This window comes from Stegostoma tigrinum, chromosome 1, assembly GCF_030684315.1.
Source record: "Stegostoma tigrinum isolate sSteTig4 chromosome 1, sSteTig4.hap1, whole genome shotgun sequence".
Classification (NCBI taxonomy): Eukaryota; Metazoa; Chordata; class Chondrichthyes; order Orectolobiformes; family Stegostomatidae; genus Stegostoma; species Stegostoma tigrinum.
Window position 1 is genome coordinate 26,274,563 of NC_081354.1, and position 20,844 is coordinate 26,295,406.

The 20,844-nt window shown below is 42.6% G+C and overlaps 1 protein-coding gene across 1 annotated transcript in view; it reads left to right on the forward strand.

Moving 5' to 3' along the window:
- mgst2 (microsomal glutathione S-transferase 2) overlaps nucleotides 1-20,369 on the forward strand; it is a 38,489-nt gene extending 18,120 nt beyond the window's left edge. The window contains exons 4-5 of the mRNA XM_048537392.2: nucleotides 18,803-18,884; nucleotides 20,094-20,369. Coding sequence (XP_048393349.1) covers nucleotides 18,803-18,884; nucleotides 20,094-20,229 — 218 coding nt within the window. The 3' untranslated portion in view covers nucleotides 20,230-20,369. The remainder of the gene's footprint in view (nucleotides 1-18,802; nucleotides 18,885-20,093) is intronic.
- Nucleotides 20,370-20,844: the final 475 nt, after the last annotated feature.

A 20,844-nucleotide genomic window follows, 5' to 3' on the forward strand; every position in this document is an offset into this window, starting at 1 on the left:
CTTCCACCGCAAGCCACACCTCCATTTCCTACCTACCAGCCTCATCCCGCCCCCTTGACCTGCCCGTCCTCCCTGGACTCCTATGCCCTCCCTAACTCCCCACCTACACTCGCCTTTACAGGCTCCACCCCAGCCTCTTTGACCTGTCTGTCTCCTCTCCACCTATCTTCTCCTTTATCCATCTTCTATCCGCCTCCCCCTCTCTCCCTATTTATTTCAGAATCCCCTTCCCCTCCCTCATTTCTGAAGAAGGGTCTAGGCCCAGAACGTCGGCTTTCCTGCTCCTCTGCTGCTTGTCTTGTTGTGTTCATCCAGCCCTACACCTTGTTATTACTGTGCATTTATGTAGCTTCTTATCACATTCTCAGTACATCCCAATGTGGATGATAGATGCTGTTTGTCTCATAGCTGGCTAAACTAAGAACTCTAGAGACCTGTGAGCTGCCTCTGGAATTCAAGCAAATGCTTCTAGGAAGAAGAACAATGAGCCTGTCAGCCCAATTTTGGATGAGCCTCCAGACTTCAGCTTCTGGCATGTGCTTGAAGCTTCAAACATGGACTTATCCTGAAGCTACAGCCTGCTGTACACCTGGCCCTAAATCAATTTTGAAAGCATTACCTTTGACAGTGAGGCAATCTATTACCGTTGCCTTGGTAGGTTCAGCTTTCCATGGTATGTCTGAGTCCGTAGTATTAGAAATGTGCAGGAGCGGGAGTAGGCCGTTCAGCCCTTTTCCGCCTGCTCTGCTACTCAATGTGATCATGGCACATCTTCCAACTTGGCCCTCTGTTCCTGCTTTCTCCCTCCTCCCTTTGATCACTCTAGGCCTACAAGCTATGTCCACCTCCTACTTAACACTATCCAATGTTCTTGATCTCACACCTTTCTGTCTTGGAAGCAAGAGATCCTCCTCCTCAGCTGAAATTTCACAGAAGAGCCAAAATGGTGGTCGCAAGGCTGTGAAATTGCAGGTGACTTGGTGGTGGGGGTAGAACTCAAAGGTTAGGAGTGGAACCCAGATATGGAACAATGGTATACAGGTAGGAATTGATGCATACAAGATCCTGAGGAGTTTTAACAGGGTCGGCGTGGAGGAGATGTTTCCTATTGTGGGAGAATCTAGAATTGGGGGTGAGGGTAGAGTTGTTGATATTTTTAAAAAAATCAGGGGTCACACATTTAAAACAGATGGGGTAAAGATTTTGTTTAATGGTTGAGAGTCTTGGACCACTGTTCCTGAGAGACCGGGGCAACAGTCCTTGAATATCTTTGAGGCAGAGGTAGATAGATTCTTGCGAAACAAAGGTTATCAGGAGTAGGCTGGTATGCAGTTTTGATGTTGTTGTCATGATCTTACTAAATGGCAGAATGGGCTGAAAGGCCTCTTCCTGCTCCTAATTTGTGCATTCATATGTCTGAAGGGGAAAAACTGTGGTGAGATATAAATTATACCAAGGGTCTTTGTATTCCCTGCGAGGGAAGGAGAAAAAGAGCCAGTGTGGCCAAGATGGTTGGCTTCAGTGAAATTTCTGGCTCATTCATGACTTCCATTGGGCAAGGTGTTTAGCAACACAATGGTTGCAATGAAGTTGATGGTATTAGTGAAGCAATGTCACAAAGCAGACTCCCTGACATGTTTCAATGGAAAGTGGACCAAGGAGCAGTGTTGTAGCAGAACCAACAATGTAAAGGAATGGATCAAAGCAAATGAGGCAAACTGCAGAGAGAAAAACAAAAGAAAAGGGAGAAGTAAGTGTGATACAGACAATGTGGATTGGCATATCTTGGCCAGAACTTTCATGTTGTTTGTAGCGGTCAGAAGATGGAGTTATTTCCCCAACATCCTGATCCTGTATCCTGACTGACAGAGCCCACCCAAGCCACTTTCATTGGCAGGGTGGGCCAGGAACACCACCTTCTGCAGCAGGCCCAAGAGTGGAGACTGAGGTGGATGGTTGCCAAAGGAACTGCTTTTAAACGCTCACCTCCACATCCACACTCTTCTGGAGAGGAAGGTGTGACTTCACTTAGAGTAACACAGCATGGAAACAAGCCCTTCGGCCCAAGCTGGTCCACGCTAACCATGGTGTCCATTCGGCTAGTTCCAGTTGATTGCATTTGGTCCAATGCCCCTCTAAATCCTTCCCATCCATGTACCTATCCAAATGTTTTTTTAAATGTTGCTATTGTACCTGCCTCAACCACTTTCTCTGGCAGCCCATTCCATATACTCACCATTCTGTGTGAAGAAGTTGACCCCGCAGGTCCTTCTTAACGATTTTTTTTCCCCCTCTCACCTTAAAACCTATGCCCTCTAGTTTTCAAATCCCCATGCACCTCCTCTAACCTTATACACCAGGGACAAATCAAGGTAGCTTCTCTTTTTTTTTAAACCCTCTGTTTAGGGGATGAGCAGGGATGGCAGTGCAGGTAGAGGAATGTTCCTCCTGCATGATGTATGAGATGAGGGACGCCATTAGTGTCCCATCCAAATACGTCTGCAGGAAGTGCACCCAACTCTTGCTCCTCCAAGACCGCGTTAGGAAACTGGAGCGGGAGCTGGATGAACTTCGGATCATTCGGGAGGCAGAGTCAGTGATGGACAAGAGTTTCAGGGAAGTAGTTACTCCTAAGCGTGAAGAAAGCTGGGTAACTGTTGGAGGCGGGGGGGGAAGCAGTCAGTGCAGGGATCCCCTGTGGTCGTTCCCCTGAAAAACAAGTATACCGTTTTGGATACTGTTGGGGGGGACGACTTACCAGGGGCATGCAGTAGGGTGCAGGTCTCTGGCACAGAGTCTGTCCCTCTTGCACAGAAGGGAAGGGGGATAGGAAGAGAGTGATAGTCATTGGGGACTCAGTAGTTAGAGGGACTGATAGAAGGTTTGCCGGGAACGAAAGAGACTCATGATTGGTGTGTTGCCTCCCAGGTGCCAGGGTCCGTGATGTCTCGGATCGTGTCTTTGGGGCCCTGAGGGAAGAGGGTGACCAGCCCCAAGTCGTGGTCCACGTAGGCACCAACGACATAGGTAGAAAGAGGGTTAGGGATGTCAGGCAGAATTTCAGGGAGCTAGGGTGGAAGTTGAGAGCTAGAACAAACAGAGTGGTCATCTCTGGTTTGTTACCCTATTTGGATAGGTACATAGAGGGGAAGGGTTTAGAGGGGTATTGGAACAAATGCAGGCAACTGGAACTAGCCGAATGGTCACCATGGTTAGCATCGACCAGCTTGGGCCGAAGGGCTTGTTTCCATGCTGTGTTACATGATAGCGAGGCAAAGAACAGGGAGAGATTTCAGCTGAACACGTGGCTGCAGGGATGGTGCAGGAGGGAGAGCTTCAGGTACATGGACAATTGGGGCTCATTCTGGGGAAGGTGGGACCTCTACAAACAGGACGGTCTCCACTAGAACCAGAGGGGCACTAATATCCTGGGTGGGGAATTTGCTAGTGCTATTCGGGTGGATTGAAACTAGCTCAGAAGGGGGATGGGAAACTGAGGTGTAGTCCTAGTACACAGGAGGATGAGCGTAGGGAGGACATGTTCAGGACCTCACTGTCACAGGAGTATGCTGGCAGAAGCAAGCTGGATTGAAGTGTGTCTACTTTAATGCCAGGAGTATCCGGAATAAGGTAGGTGAGCTTGCAGCTTGGGTAGGTACCTGGGACTTCGATGATGTGGCCATTTCAGAGACATGGATAGAGCAGGGTCAGGAATGTATGTTGCAGGTTCCAGGGTTTAGATCTTTCATTTAGGTCAGGGAAGGTGGTAAAAGAAGGGGAGGTGTGGCTTTGTTGGTCAAGGACAGTATAACGGCGGCTGAAAGAACCTTTGAGGACTTGTCTACTGAGGTGGTATGGGCTGAGGTTGCCGAGGAAGGTTTGTCAACTGAGTCAGTATGGGTGGAAGTTAGGAACAGCAAGGGAGCAGTCACCTCACTGGGGGTTTTCTACAGACCCCCAAATAGCAGTAGGGAGATCGAAGAACTCATTGGCCGGCAGATTGTTGAAAAGTGCAAACGTAGCAGGGTTGTTGTTATGGGTGACTTCAACTTTCCCAATATAGATTGGAACCTCCTCAGTGCAGATGGTTTGGATGGAGCCATTTTTGTCAGGTGTGTTCGGGAGGGTTTCCTTACTCAGTAAGTGGACAGGCCAACGAGGGGGGAGGCCATTTTGGATTTGGTGCTCAGCAATGAGCCAGGACAGGTGTCAGATCTCGTGGTGGGAGAACACTTTGGCGACAGTGACCACAACAGCCTCACATTTACCATAGCCATGGAAAGGGAAAGGAGCAATTACCAGGGGAAGATATTTAACTGGGGTAAAGGAAACTATGACGCTATCAGGCAGGAGTTTGGAAGTACAGATTGGGAGCAATTGTTCCACAGAAAGGGCACAGCAGACATATGGAGGCTGTTTAAGGAGCAGTTGTTGTGAGTGATGTATAAATTTGTTCCTCTGAGACAGGTAAGAAGGGGTAAGATTAAGGAGCCTTGGATGATGGGAACAGAGGTGCTTCTTGTCAAAAAGGAAAAAGGCAGCTTACGTAAGGTGGAGGAAGCAAGGGTCCAGCACAACTTTAGAGGATTACAGGATTGCTCGGAAGGAGCTCAAAAGTGGACTGAGGAGGGCCAGGAGGGGGCACGAAAAAGGCTTGGCAGGAAGGATTAGGGAGAACCCGAAGGCATTTTACTCATACGTGAGGAATAAGAGAATGATCAGGGAGAAGGTAGGGCCGATCAGGGATAGCGTAGGGAACTTGTGTGTGGAGTCTGAGCAGATAGGGAAAGCCCTAAATGAGTATTTTGCATTGGTTTTCACGAAGGAAAGGGACCTTGTTGTGAGTGAGAACTTTGAGGAGCAGGAAAACAGGGTAGAACAGATCAAGATTGAGGAAGTTGATGTGCTGGAAATTTTGGCAAACATTAAGATTGATAAGTCCCCAGGGCCAGACCAGATTTATCCTAGGTTGCTCCACGAAGCGAGAAAGGAGGTTGCTAAGCTGCTGGCGAAGATCTTTGCTTCCTCACTCTCCACGGGAGTCGTACTGAAAGATTGGAGGGACGCAAATGTTGTTCCTCTTTTCAAGAAAGGGAATAGGGAAATCCCTGGAAATTACAGACCAGTTAGTCCTACGTCTGTGGTCAGCAAGGTTTTGGAAAGAATTTATGACTATTTGGTAAAGCATAGCTTGATTAATGGAGTCAGCATGGCTTTGTGAGGGGCAGGTCATGCCTTACAAATCTTATTGAGTTCTTTGAGGAAGTCACGAGACAGGTCGACGAGGGTCGAGCAGTGGAAGTGGTGTAAATGAACTTCACGAGGCATTTGATAAGGTTCCCAACAGCAGGCTCATTCATAATGTCAGGAGGTATGGGATACATGGTGATTTGGCTGTCTGGATTCAGAATTGGTTGGCTGACAGGAGGCAGAGAGTGGTTGTAGATGGTAAGTATTCTGCCTGGAGGTCAGTGCTGAGTGGTGTCCCGCAGGCCTCTGTTCTTGGGCATCTGCTCTTTGTAGCTTTTATAAATGACTTGGATGAGAAGGTTGAGGGGTGGGTTAGTATGTTTGCTGATGACACAAAGGTTGGAGGTGCCATTGATAGTATCGAGGGCTATTGCAGGCTTCAGCGAGACATTGACAGAATGCAGAGCTGGGCTGAGAAATGGCAGATGGAGTTCAACCTGGGTAAATGCGAAGTGATGCATTTTGGAAGGTCGAACTTAAATGCTGAATATAGGATTAAAGGCAGGATTCTCGGCAGTGTGGAGGAACAGCGGGCTCTTGGTGTTCAAGTGCATAGCTCCCTCAAAGTTGCCGCCCAAGTGGATAAGGTTGTTAAGAAAGCATATGGTGTTTTGGCTTTCATTAACAGGGGGATTGGGTTATGCTGCAGCTGTACAAAACCCTGGTGAGACCACACTTGGAATATTGTGTCCAGTTCTGGTTGCCCTATTATAGGAAAGACGTGGAGGCTTTGGCGAGGGTGCAAAGGAGGTTTACCAGGATGCTGCCTGGACTGGAGGGCTTGTCTTACGAGGAGAGGTTGACTGAGCTCGGACTTTTCTCTCTGGAGAGAAGGAGGAAGAGAGGTGACCTGATCGAGGTGTACAAGGTAATGAGAGGCATGGATAGAGTCGATAGCCAGAGACTTTTCCCCAGGGCAGGATTGACTGCCATGAGGGATCATAGTTTTAAGGTGTTAGGAGGAAGGTATAGAGGAGACGTCAGAGGGAGGTTCTTCACCCAGAGAGTTGTGAGCGCATGGAATAGTTTACCAGTGGTAGTCGTGGAAGCAGAGTCATTCGTGACATTTAAGCATCTGCTGGACATGCACATGGACAGCAGTGAATTGAAGGGAATGTAGGTTAGGTTATTTTATTTTTGGATTAGGATTATTCCATGGCACAACATCATGGGCCGAAGGGCCTGTACTGTGCTGTACTTTTCTATGTTCTATGTTCTATGCATTCACCCTGTTATTGTCCCTCATGATTTTATACACCTCAACAAGATCATCCCTTATTCTCCTACGCTGCAGGGGGAAAAGGTCCTACCCTGACCAACCTTTCCCTGTAACTGAGGTCTAGTAGTCCTGGCAGCGTCCAAGTAAATCTTCTTTGCACACCTTTCCAGTTTAACTATGCCTTTCCTATAACAGGGTGACCAAAACTGTACACAATATTCCAAGTGCGGCCTCACCAATGACTTATACAACTGTAACATATTGTCACAACTCCTATACTCAATGCCTCAACTGATGAAGGCTAGCATGCTAAATGCCTTCTTCACCACCCTGCCCACTTGTGATGCCACTTTCAATGAACTGTGTACTTGTACTCCTAGATCCCTCTGTTCCACAACACTCCTAATCACCTTACCATTTACTGTATAAGTCCTACCTTGGTTTGACTTTCCAAAATGCAACACCCCACACTTATCTGTATTGAATTGCATTTGTCAATCCTCAGCCCATTTCCCCATCTGATCAAGATCTCTCTAATTTTTGATAACCTTCCTCGCTATCAACAATACCTCCTAATTCTGTATCATCTGCAAACTTACTAATCACGCCTTGTGTATTCACATTCAGATCATTTGGGCAAATAACAAACATCTCAGCACCAACCTTTGTGGCACACCACTAGTCACAGGCCTCCAGTCCAAGAAACAACCATCACCCTCTGCTTCCTACCATTGAGCCAACTTTGAATCCAATTAGCTAACTGTTCCTGGAACCCATGAGATGTAACCTTCATGACCAGCCTGCCATGTAGGACCTTGTCAAAGGCATTACTAAAATCCATCAACTGCCCCACCCTCATCCATCCTCTTGGTTACTTCTCTGAAAAGCTCTCAAAGATTTGTCAGCCATGACTTCCCAGACATCTCCATACTTAGCCAGTATCTACTATGTACAGAACCCTTGAGCCCCATAACAAATTTGGGAAGTCTTTGAACAACTCATAAATCCATCAAAATAAACAAGTAGTATTTTGAAGTCCATTTTAAAAAGCCATAATCATCATAAGTCTGTCAAGTTTCCTTGCCAGCCTTTTTAACAATCCTTGCTAAGCTGAAGCCATTAGAAGGTTTACAAATCTGACAGTAATTAATTATGAGATTCCTTAGCATAAGTATAGAAACCACCTGCCCTGAGTTGCATGCGTTAGTGAGTTTGGAACTCATCCAGAGTTCCCTTACAATTCGCAGAGCCGGCGTTCACTGATTCTGGGGTTGGAGGCGTGACTCTCATTAACTCCCTACCTCCCCCCACCCCCATTCCCCTCCACTACCCGGTATGAGAATTCAAACTTTTGGGGCACTTCAATTGACTTGGATTTACAGATTTGGAATTCTTCCAACCCGGGAGTGAAGATTTGACCATACGTTTCCAGTAAGCAGGTTTCAGCAAAAAATGCCCAAACTCAGCAGAACACTGGCATTTTCAATCATTGAGAAGCTAGACACATTGGGGTGGAGGTGTGTCACACAGTATAATATGCTTGAGTTTAAAATTAGTGAATTTGGTGCAGAGTGCGATAAAACTCAATTTGTATTTTCCTGAGCATTCTTGGTGGCATTGCTCACTGGAATCCTGGACTTTCCTGCCCAGCTATGGGGTCCCTAGTGTCAAAGTATGATAAGGTTCAGTGCTGCCATCAAGAAGATTAAGAACTTATAACAGAAAGGGATTCCTGTTACTCTATGTGGAATTATTGATGACAGTATGAATGTATTTATATGAAATATCTGTTGGCAATTTTAATGAAACTCTTAAGTCAAATGAGTTAATTTCTTCTTTCAAAAAGCATAAATGAGAAATTTCATGGGAATGAATTAATATCTTCATTACTGGTACTGCACAGACAAATTTCAACCTGAAGATCTGATGAGACGATTGAAATGAATCATCTGGGAAGGTCAAATTAATTATAAGGAACTTGTCATAAATCTGTACCATCTTCTCACTTAGGTGTTAACTGTTATTAAAACAAGTATCTCCAGTGTCAAACATTGATTTTTTTTTCCACATTACAAATTAAGATTTTGGATACGTAGTTTCAAAATTGGAAATCTGCTCGCAGTACTTCAAAAAAGCAATGCATTGGACAAATGCAGTTTAATTTGATCAGTTTTTGCAGTGATTTAATCCAAAGAACTGTAATTGAAATCGTCTTCTGAGCAGATGCCATTTTGATACTAAATGTTGCAGATCATAAACACCAGGCAATTGTTTGGAAAATGTATATGGGTGAATTGTCTAAAGCCTCATCTCACCTGATTCTTTCCTGCCTTGCAGTTCTGTCCCCTGGTTCAACCAGCTCTTGAAATTCTCAAGATATCACATCTGGGGGGAGGGAAACCATTCCACGTGTACGATTCTAATGACTGAGTATGGTTCAATTTACCTGACTGTGTGAGTTATTTTCCAGTTAGTGCTCCCCTGAGCACCAACCGAGGGTTGAATCAGGTGGATTTGAAGGACATGGGGCTCAGAATTGTTCTGCATGGAATATATTCAATCCTGTGATTTACAGGGTTTTGGCTTTATTCACTTAAAATTAACAATATGATGCTTTGTTATAGAGTCGTACAGGATAGAAAACAAACCCTTTGCTCCAGCCAGTCTGTGCTGACCATAGTCCCTACTAGATTAGCTGCACCTGTCTGTGCTTGGTCCATAGCCTTCCAAACCTTTCTTTTTCATGTACTTATCCAAATGTTGTAATTGAACCTGCCTCTACCACTTCCGTTGGAAGTTCATTCCACGCATGAACCACTCTCTGTTTTAAAAAAAAGTTGCCCCAATGCCTTTTCTAAATCTTTCTCCACTCACCTTAAAAATATGCCCCTAGCCTTGAAATCCCCCACCCTCAGGAAAAGACACAAGCTGTTCACCTGATCTATACCTCTCATGATTTTAATAAACCTTTGTAAGGCCATCCCTCAATCTCTTATGCTCCAGTGATAAAAGTCCCAGCCTATTCAGCCTCTCCTTATAACTCAAACCTCCCATTCCTGGCAAATCTTTTCTGAACCTTCTCCACCTTAATAACACCCCTTACTATATCGGGGCAACCAGAACTGCACACAGTACTCCAGAAGAAGCCTCATCATCATTCTATATAACCTCAACATGACATTCCAGCTCCAATACTCAAAGGACTGAGCAATCAATAAAGAAAAAAAATATGTTTAGAGTGTCTATTTTAGTTGGGGCTGTGTAAGACTCTAGTTAGATGAAAATTGGAGTATTGCATGTATTTCTTGTCCCTGCACTATGGGAGGGATTTGGAGGCTTTGAGAATGATATAAACAAGGTTTATCAGAATGTTGCTCATATTGGAGTGCTCTAGTATGAGGAGCAATCCAAATGTGTCCAACTTCTCTTGATTATACCTTCAGAGGTTGAGGGGAAATGTGACAGAAGTATATAAAATTAAGAGGCATAGGTAGGTGGATAGTCAGAATCTTTCCCAGGATCGAAATGTTATATACTAGGGGCCATAGAACTAAGGTGAGAGGAGGTAAGTTTAAAGGAGATATGCAAGGCATCTTTTTCACAAAGAGGGTGGTAAGTCCCTGGAATGCACTGCCAGGGGAGGTGGTAGAAGCAGAGACAGTAGCAATATTTAAGAGGCATTTAGACAGACACATGGACAGACAGGGAGTAGGGGGCTATAGGCCACAAGCAGGCAGATGGGATTTGTTTAGAATGGTATCATGGTTGGAACAGACATGGTGGGCCAAAGGACCTGTTCTTCAGTTCATGTTTTTTATTTTACAAAAACCTTCAGATTTAAATTATAGTTTATACATTAGGAATGGTTGGTTTGTGTAAAAGTTATACTCGACTTTTAGCCAAAATACCCTTTCTCTATTTGCTATCTGGTCTCCACTGACATTATCCTCCTCTGTTACAAATCTACTTGAAAGAATCATCAAGTAGCAAGCCACTGTATCCGTGCATGTTAACACATGATAAGAAGGTTACCACCTTATGACTGTACACTACACCCCAGACTGATCCCTGACATATAGAGACTTGATTAATTAGGATTACAGGGGTCCCTGATTTATGAACGCCCAACTTGCAAGTGCTCGTACTTACAAAAGCGATCCCATACATGGTGGTCATTTTCACTGCCCAAAATAGGAATATTTCCTGTATGTACAAACAGCTGCCTTCCATTGTCTTGCATTGGACTCCAAGTCTGGGGGACGGACTGCAGAACTGTTTTCACTGGAGATCAGAAGAATGAGGAGGAGAATTCTAATAGGACTGGAGAGAGTAGATGCAGGAAGGATGTTCCCTGTCATTTGAGTCCAGAAACAGGCCTCTCAGCCTGATGATACAGGCTACACCATTTATCACTTCCCCTCATCTCAGTTACTTGATGGTGGTGAGCTGTGGAATTCTCTGTCTCAGAAAGCTGTTGAGGCCAAAACATTGAAAGTTTACAAGGAGATATAGTCGTTAGGATTAAAGGGATCAAGACACACGGGAAGGAAAGTGGTAACGGGGAACTGAGCAGGATGATTAGCCATGATCTTATCAAATGGTTGAGCAGGCTCAAAGGCCCACTCCTGCTCCTCTTTTCTATGTTTTCTGCTCATTTTTGGGGAGACAGTCGGAAGGAACTGTTTCCAGGAAGCAAACAGTCTGAGTAATTTTAGATGCAAAGCTCTGTCTACAAGAGGCTATTGCTGGTGTCTAGGGGTTCTTGTATCATGATTTAGCATACCATTAGTGAGTGAACTGAGGGTGGAAAAGGAAATGTGGAAGAGACTAGGATTAAATCACTTCTACCAGATAAACCACCAACACTAAAGTCAATGAGCTGTCACATGACAGATTTATGCATAACCTGCTGTGTAACATCTTTGTCCGTAGATCTGACTTTCTGTGCATTCAAGGACATGATTGTTAATACCACTTAATGCACTGTTAATGTGCATTCTGTGGGAAACGATAGCCTTGTTTTCCATCTGAGTCACAGCGAAGCTGATGGAGAGACAGGAGGAAGCGCTATTCAGGGCCAGATTGTGACAGGATGATGGTCTGTTCAGACAGCAGGATGCATGGCCCAAAGCTGAGAGCATGAGGAAAGACTTATGTAGCGTAGATCAAAATCTATCCTCGGATTGTTAGCGCTGGCATTCATACTGAAGCATTAAAACAGATTCAGTTGTGAATTAGCATCAAATACATGACCCATCAAATGTAAATGTGCAATTGAATCATCACAGGAATTCACTAATTATAAAGTTTTAGTGTTAAGGCTTTGTCAACATTACAAGTGAAATGACTCTGAAGTTCTGAAAGATTAGAGTTGAGGTGAGGTTGCTGAAGGAATGGGGAGATGTTTCTTCACATGGAACAAAGGAATGATCCTGACAGCTGGGTAAAGATCATATTGTACTTTCATCCCTGCTCCTTCCTCAGGGTCACGTGGTATGGCCCTTGCCACACATTGTCTCTTTCACGCTGTGTCGCCCTCATTCACTCTCCAGCTCACTTTTTCTCATTTTTCTGTCCTCCTCTCTCTCACCCATGCACCATTCCAGCTTCCCAAATGTCTCTCCTTTGCAGCTGCATGTCACCGCTCACTTGTTCCCTCCAACCTACATGCCACCCACTTTCCTGCACTCCCTCCTTCCTGCCCGTCTCCTACTCGTGATCACTCCCATCCTCTCTCCCCTGCCCTTGTTCCCTTCCCTCCCTCCCTCCAAACTGCCCCCTTGTCCACTCTTAAACCTCCCTCTTCACACCCTTACCTGTTTTTGGTCCTGCCTCCTTCCTGCTTCTCTCACGTTTTTGATCCCATCCTTTGCCCACTTCCAACCTGTTCTGCTCCCCCTCATTCTCAAACACATACAGACCTGGACATTGTAAGGAAATCACAGAATATAGGGAATACAGCAAGAAAATGGAGTTTTTAAAATAGCTACTGTTCTTGTTTTTTATTTCTATCTTCGGGAATCGCAAAGGAGTCTCCGGGGCTGGTATTCTCTGTTACTGGTCTCCCTCATTTCTGAGTCCAGTTCTGCAGGCTTGTAGCTTTCCAGTTTAGTTGGTGAAAGGTGTTGTAATGACTGAGGTTGATCGGGACACTGATTTCTTACCTACTTGCACTCCTCCATTGGCCACAACAATGTTTAAATTTAGTGGGGAATGATATTATCAATTCTACAGGTCTCAGACTGGATTAGGTTTGTATTAGAAAAATGTCATAAAGGTTCCTTGTTCGTATTGTTTAACACACATTCTTGAAAATCAACCCTATTCAAAAAAGATGCAAAATACAGGACATTGGTTAGGCCACTTCCTGAATACTGTGTGCAGACCTGCTATAGAAGGATGCCATGAAACTTGAAAGGGTTCTGAAAAGATTTATAAAGATATTGCCAGGGTTGGAGAGTTTGAGTTATAGGGCGAGGCAAAATAGACTGGGGCTATTTTCCCTGGAGTGATGGAGGCTGAGGAGTGACCTTATAGAGATTTATAAGTTCATGAGGGGTATGGATAGGGTGAATAGCCAAGGTCTTTTCCCTGGGGTTGGGGTGTCCAGTACCATAGGGCATAGGTTTAAGGTGAGAGGGGAAAGATTTAAAAGGGACCTTGGGCAAGCTTTTTCACACCGAGGGTGATGCGTGTAAGGAATGAGCTGCTAGAGAAAGTGGAGACTGGTACAGTTACACATTTAAAAGGCATCTGGATGGGTATATGAATAGGAAGGGTTTAGATGGCCAAATGCTGACAAATGGGGCTAGATTAATTGAAGATATTTGGTTGGCATGGATGGAAAGGCCTATTTCTATGCCGTATATGTCTATGATGCAATACCTGTATAATGTTCTAATATCCAGATTTAACATGAGGCAAATTTGTATCAGTAGTCAGACACCCTACAGAGCACCATTGTACCTGTACATCATTCTTAAATCTCACACGGTACACCTCTGTAAACCTGAGGCAGTCCAAAATCTATTGCCCTGTTTTAACTTGCAACAAATCCTGTTCCCCTGTCATTAAAGTGCTTGCTGAATTGTGTTTGCTCCAGGTCAAGCCATATCTTCATCTTAAAACCTTCAAAGGCAACACCACCATAATCTTTAACATAGGTGTCCTGCAAGGCTGCATACTCGGCCCCTCACTATGCTCCTTATAAACGTGACTGTGTGGCCAAAATTTACACTGACTCCATTTACAAATTTGCCAAGGACATCACTGTTGCAGATTGGATCTCAAATAATGGTGAGACAGAGTACAGGAAGGAGTCGGTGCTTAACAGCATGGTACCAGAAACAACAATCTCTTCATCAACGTCAGCAAAACAAAGGAGCTGGTCACTGACTTGAGGAAGACGAATGGAGGACACACTCCTGTCTACATCAATAGTGCTGAGATGGAGAAAGTTGAGAGCGTCAAGTTCCTGTGATTTGAGAATCAGCAACAATCCTGGTCCAGTGGTGTTGATACTACAGTCAAGAAAGCACACAAATGCCTCTCATTCCTCCGGAAGCTCATGAAGATTCTTGCCAATTTTTATAGATGCACCATAGAAAGCATCCTCTCTGGATGCATCACAGTTTGGCATGGCAACTACTGTGCCCAGGACTAAAAGAAACTAGAGTCATGAATACAGCCCAGACTATCACACAGATCAGCCTTCCATCCATTGACTTCATGTATGCCTCAGAAAAGCAACCAATGTAATCAAAGACCCGTCCCACCCCGGGTATACACTCTTCCACCCACTTCCATCAGGCAGAAGCTATAAAAATTTGTATACACGTATGAAGAGATTCAAGAAAGGCTTCTTCAGTGCTGTTATCAGTCTTTTTTGAATGGAGTTCTTTAATGTTAATGTTGATCCCCACCCTCCCTCCCTCTTCCCCCCCACCCCACCATCTTCTCAGCAGCTGTCACATTGTATCCTGCATCCTGTTTTGTTACCCTAATGCACTGGTATGGTCTGATCTGCCTGTATAGCATGTAAGACAATGTTTTTGTCTATACACTGGTATAGGTGTCTGTATTAAATCAATTCACATCAAATCAAGTCAAATCATCCTCCTCTTCAAATCCTTTTGTGGGCTTGCTTCTCCCTGTCTCTAATGTCCAAACCCTCTTAGATATCTACGCTTCCCTAATTCTGGCCTATTGTGTATTCACAAATATAATTGTGGTACCATTTGTGGTCCTGCCTTCAATTGCTTAGGCTCATGCTCTACACCTGTATGCATTGCTTGCCTTCTGAGATATTTCACAATCTACTTCTTTGTCTAAAGTTTTGATCATTTGACCAAAATCTCCTTGTGTGGTTGGGTGCCATAATTCACTTTATAATGCTCCTGTGAAGCACCTTGAAATGTTTAATTGTTTTAACAGTGCAATGTAGGTAGAATTAGTTTTTGCCAAGTGATTTTTTTAAGATCTGGAGATTCAATTAATCCAGCAAAATGCTAGTATATGTTCAGGATGTCATATAATTTTACTGATTCTGCTCCCTTGACGTTCTGAATATTTGCATAAAGTATTAAATGTGCATTTGTAGTAAAGCTGTCTTCCTTTTGTAAGAATAGACAGGTCAAGTATGATTTCAGTCAGAGCCCATGATTGTCTGCTAAGTCCTGTTACACTGTTTGGCAATGAAACTGTATTGTCCTCAATATGCCTCTTGAGTTAAAACCCTACATTCTGTTTTTTTGAAGGCTTACTTATACTACTGATCTCTTACAATCATTTAGATTTATAGTAGTAATGTAATATGTACAGTTGTGTAAGCATATAGTCTTTGTATTCCAGTTGAGTCCCCTCCCAGCATTCATTTAAATCTATAATTTTGAGCTCTTTATTTTCCTCTCCATCATGTGTTTGCCCAGCCTCCCTTTAAACGCACTCCTATTATTTGTTTCAACTACTCTCTGTAGTACTGAGGTACATGTTCTCACAACTTTGAATGGAGATTTTTTTAAAAATTCTATTGGTCTTGTTAATTATCTTTTATTAATGGCTTCTAGTTACTCTCTTCCCCATACGAGAGAGCATTCTCTTTGTATCCACTGCATCAAATTCAATTAGGTCATCCTCTCAGCCTATTTTTTCCAAAAGAAAAGAGACCCAACCTGTTGATTCTTTCCTGATCTGTATAGACACATTTTTCTGATATCATGTTAATAAGTCCTCTGTGCAACCTCTCTGGTGCCTCTATATCCTCTTTATCATGTCAACCAGAAGTGTTCTCATCGTGCCCTGTAAGTGTGGTTTATGCAGCATTTGATATAGTTAACATAAATTTGCTACTTTTTAGTTCTAGCCCTCTAATGACCTTGCTAAACTCTGACATAACAGTTAGGGAACAAATACATCCAGCACTATGATCCCTGTATTCCACTACCCTACCTAGGTGGGCACATTGCAAATAGAAAGTAACATTTTTATTCTTACTACCAAAAAGTGCTGTCCCTCATTTATCCGTGTTGAACTTCATTCTCAAATTATTAACCGCTTTCTACAAGTTTATTAATGCCCTCTTTCATTTGTTCCACTCTAATTCTCCATTTTTTGTACCTGTCACACTAACCACCTCAAAATTTGATGCCATCTGCAAATTTAGAATGGTTTTCACCACTAACCTATCGCTAGTGACATTCCACGCACTCTCTGAATGAGTAACGTGTATAGGAGTTTCAGTTTTGACATAACGGGAGGTATGTAGGCTGTACATCTCAAAAACTGGTGGATTGTATTAAACAGCATGTTCATTTAGTTTGCAAAAGGCAAGGTCATGATTGTACCCAAACAGCCCTGTACTCGCAAAACTCAAAAGAAAATGTCCAATATTTGATGTAATTCCATGATTGACCAACATTTGGTAAGTAATCTTAAATCTGCTAAAATTTGCACTGACAACGTATTTCAGGTTGTTGGTCAGGATCAAAGGGTGGCGCACATACTGGAAGCTATGCCTTTTAAAATACAGGGCCATCTTCTTTGAAGACAGAAAGAACATGAGTAACTCAACTCAATAAAAGAGGGAGCTCTATTTTCTGAATCATTACTCAGGGTAATGCCTTGTCAAATCCAAGTCAACATGGTTTAAATTTTGAAAAAAAATGTTGTTAGTCGTCATCTAGTTGGAGCTTCAACATGATATCTCCACCAGTTGGATCCCACTTGCTAACCAGTGAGCATTCATTTCTCTTGCAATAGAAAATGTTGTTCCTTCTCATCGTTCGTATTCTTCAAAATATCCTGAAGAATGTGAAATGAATAGCTCTGTAAAAAGTGGCTTTTTCGTAGAGCACTCAAGTTCTCTACTAACAGACAACTACTTTATTCTTTTGATTTGCCTGTGCAAGCTGAAATCTTGACTTTTGTGATGTTTTCACAACATAGAAAATTGAGAAGGTCATGTTGACTGGTCCTACTTCCTTTCAGTGTAAACTCGTCAAGTCAAAAATAACCAATCAATCAGGAGCATGTTTATTTCAACAGTCTGATGTTCTGTCTTGATATTGTCTAGAGTTGCAGTTATTTAATTTTCTTATTCTTTAGTGGGTTGTGAGCCTCACTGGCTGAGCCAGCATTTATTACCCATCCCTAATTGTCCTTGACACTGTGGTGGTCATCCAGTTCCCTGAAGTGCTTCAATGCATGTAGTGCAGGTACATCCTGTTAGGCTGGGGCTTTGAGCGTTTTGATCCAGCTACGGTGAAGGAATGGTGATAGTCCTAAGTCAGGTTTGGAAATGATTTAGAGAGGCATTTTCAGATGTTGGGTGTTCCCATTTGTCTCCTACCCTTGTCTTTCTGCGTTGACCATGTACAACTTACCTCAAAAGTAATCTTAAATTATTTTAAAGACACTGCCTAGGGCTTTAGCATGTTTGTTTATACAGTTTCATTGTCAATAACCATATCTTAATATAGACTCTTGTTTGAAATTTGCTTTACTTTTCTGGGGTGATGGTGTGACTTTGGTAATGTCACTGGGCCAATAATCCAGATGTCCAGGACAATATTATTCCCTCTAAGCTGAACAGCCACATAGCCACTTGGAGGTGCCAGTTAGTGTTTGAATGTATTCACATCTGGTTTGGTCTGTGCAGCAGCTTGGGAAAAAAACTCGGAATATGGTTTCAGGCTGTGCTCTGGGACCATGGGTTCAACTCCCACCATGGCAGTAGATGGAATTTAAAATTCAGTTCATAACTCTGCAATATAAAGCTGATCTCCATAATGGTGACCTTGACATCAATTGCCAGCTGTTGTTAAAAAAAAGCAAAATACCCTTTAGGAAGGAAAAACTGCCTGGTCTGATCTACATGCAAATCCAGAGCCATAGCAATGTGGCTATCTCTTTGTAGCCATAGAAAACTGCATGGGCCACTAGTACCTCACTTAAATTGCCATTCTGTATATGGGAACCCGAAATGACTGTCCTCCACTTGACTGAAGAAGAATCACAGTTTGTCACAATCCAGTATTTACCTTGTGTCTGTAAACATCTCTGCTGTAACTGGATCACAGTTAAGTGCTGGAACTTTAGTGCAATTTCTCCAGTTGTCCAATCACTGCCCCTTCAACCATGGAGGAGCCACTAGTGTGGAGACTTTGAGACTGTCTATTGCTTCCTGTTGTTGCTACAAAGATGCAGTGAAAATTAATTGTTGTCACTTCAGTTTATTCTCTGGTTTCTTGAAAGTTAAATATCATTATGACTGTATTATCGCATTGATCCCAGAAAAGTAATACCTTGAAGACAGTTGGATAATATCATGACATATGACTGTCCAAGATGAAACTCCTTACTTCCCTTATAGTAATCACAGAGCAGTGGGGTCAGTGCAGTGTGTGTGTGTAGTCAGTCAGCCATGTATTATGTTACAGCCATGGAATGTAGCCAGAATATAAGTAAGCATGGAACCCAGACTTTGTGAAAGACTGATCTTATAACAGTCTAAATAATGTTGTTAATAAACTTCAACACATCTGTCTCACCCAGTTTTGGTGTTGGGTATGACTTAACATAGAAGGAAGCATTCTGTATCACTACTAGCAATGGTGTCCGAATGAAGAAATCTTATTGATTACTGAACTTCAATTATTGTTCTTCAATGTAACTGTCTTTGTGATTATGGAATATCTCATCACATCGAAACATGTAAAATAAACTTTAAATTTGTTCTTGGGGTACTTAAACTATATTCAAAACATTGACAAAGTGTACCATGATTAGTTTAATTTAATTATAAAAAATAATAGTTTTTCACTTGCTTTCCTTCAGAAATTACCTCCATCTTAGGTCTTGTCTACCTGTTTAGTCGACACATATACTTTACTGGATATGCAGAGTCAATGAAGGGAAGGTATGCATTAAGTTCTTCCTAATTATTTTTTCCCTTCCTGTTTTTCTATCTGCCTCTCTGAATGATCTTTCCATTTATAAGCCATTTATTACAAATTGTGCATGAAGTCGTGAATGATCAAATCCAAATTCCTTCACCACTAAAGTCTATTGGAGAACATGTAGAATATGGCCTAGAAATTGGTCCACACAGCTCAGACAGCCAGGTCCATTATATGGTAGGCAAGAAGCATCTGTACAGATCCAACCAGAAATACATCACTTGCTGTACTGGGTAATGAGGAATGAACCCTCATGCTTTACCGACTGTGCTCGGGATGTGACAACCAAGAAACTTGGCTGACTGTGCAGGTCTGAACAGCTGTCTAAACACCACATTGAGGCAAAGAACAAAAGGCTTGACATTTACAACCAGTAAAGTACTTGCTGAAATTTGGCAACTTGTGACGTGAGAGACTCAGCAGTCAATCAGTGTCCAAGTAGATCCTAAAAGCGGCAACAAAATAAATGACAATGATCTAAATTTAGATGTTGCAAGGGATAAAAATGGCCAATATAAGGGTAATTATCATCCCCATAGATTGGCCCCGTAGGAGATTATCTTCACCTGAGAGACCAATTAGGACCTTGGTTCACTATCTTACCAGGAAGGTGGCATCTCTGACAGAACAGTTGTCCCTTTATCATAGGGAGCAGTACTTCAGATTAAACACTCAAGCCCCTGGAGTAGGACAGGAGTCCACAACCTTCTGTATTTTAGATCAGAGTATTTCCACTTCACCAAAACTGATACCCTAGTTTGTTGGATGCTGGCTGAAGCCCAGCATCTTTAATCGTGTGTGCAATCAGAGGCTGTTTAATGGCTTGGCATCACAGCCAATTCTGAGATTCCTACCTGATTTTTACCCTTTTAATTGCCAGTAGGAATTCTAGTGTTAAGGAAAGGACAATAGACAATAGGAAGCTGACATACTTCTTTTGAGCACTTTTACTTTCTCTCCCCACTGTCTTAGATATGAAGAAACTTGCAATGCGGCTGTACAATATCTCAGATTTCAACTGATGTATCAGGCTACAGTAATTGATGTACATACCCACCGAGCCATTGAAAGCAGAAATAGGAAAACATGGACAATAAACCATCATGTATATTCAAAAATAAATTGTAGTTAGCTGATGGTGGCTTTAATGTGTGCATTTCTGATTTCAGGATTCCTGGATTCAAAATTGGCATCGCAGTGTTGTTCCTACTATTCGGTCTTAGTTTTGCCGCAATTACAACTTACATGATTGATGAGTATTTTGATTTCAACACATCTAAAAGGATTAGCAAATTGTTTTCATAATGTGAAAGCTGTTGACTACAAGTGATGAATATTGAATTTTCTGTGCTTTAAAAATGATTACTGTGAAGACATTTTCTTGTTCTGTGATTTTATGTGTGAGATTTCAACCTGATAAAATAAAAACAGCATTTTTCACATCATCTAGGCTTTTGTTTTAATCTAAGGTTCATTTATGTACACAACCTTACTGTGTAACTATCTTGTTTGTTGCATTTTTAGCAAGCTCAGATAAATTAGCATTAATTTACCTTGGCCATGTTAAATAATAGCTGTGTAACCAATATCTAACTGTTAGCATCGAAACCTCTAGTGTCTCCAGAATATGTAGCTCAATTAGGTCTCTCTTACTCTTGCAGTCATTTTCCAATCCAAATATTTACACTCAATTGCGCACATATTTTATATAATTTAACATTTCCACAGGGGAGGTGATGGCCTATGGTATTATCACTAGACTATTAATCCTGAGACCCAGGTAATATTCCAGGGACCTGAGTTCAAATCACTCCATGGCAGATGGTGGAATTTGAATTCAGTCATAATAATCTGGAACTGGGAGTCTATGATGACCATGAATCCATTATCAATTGTTGGGGGAAAATCCATCTAGTTCAC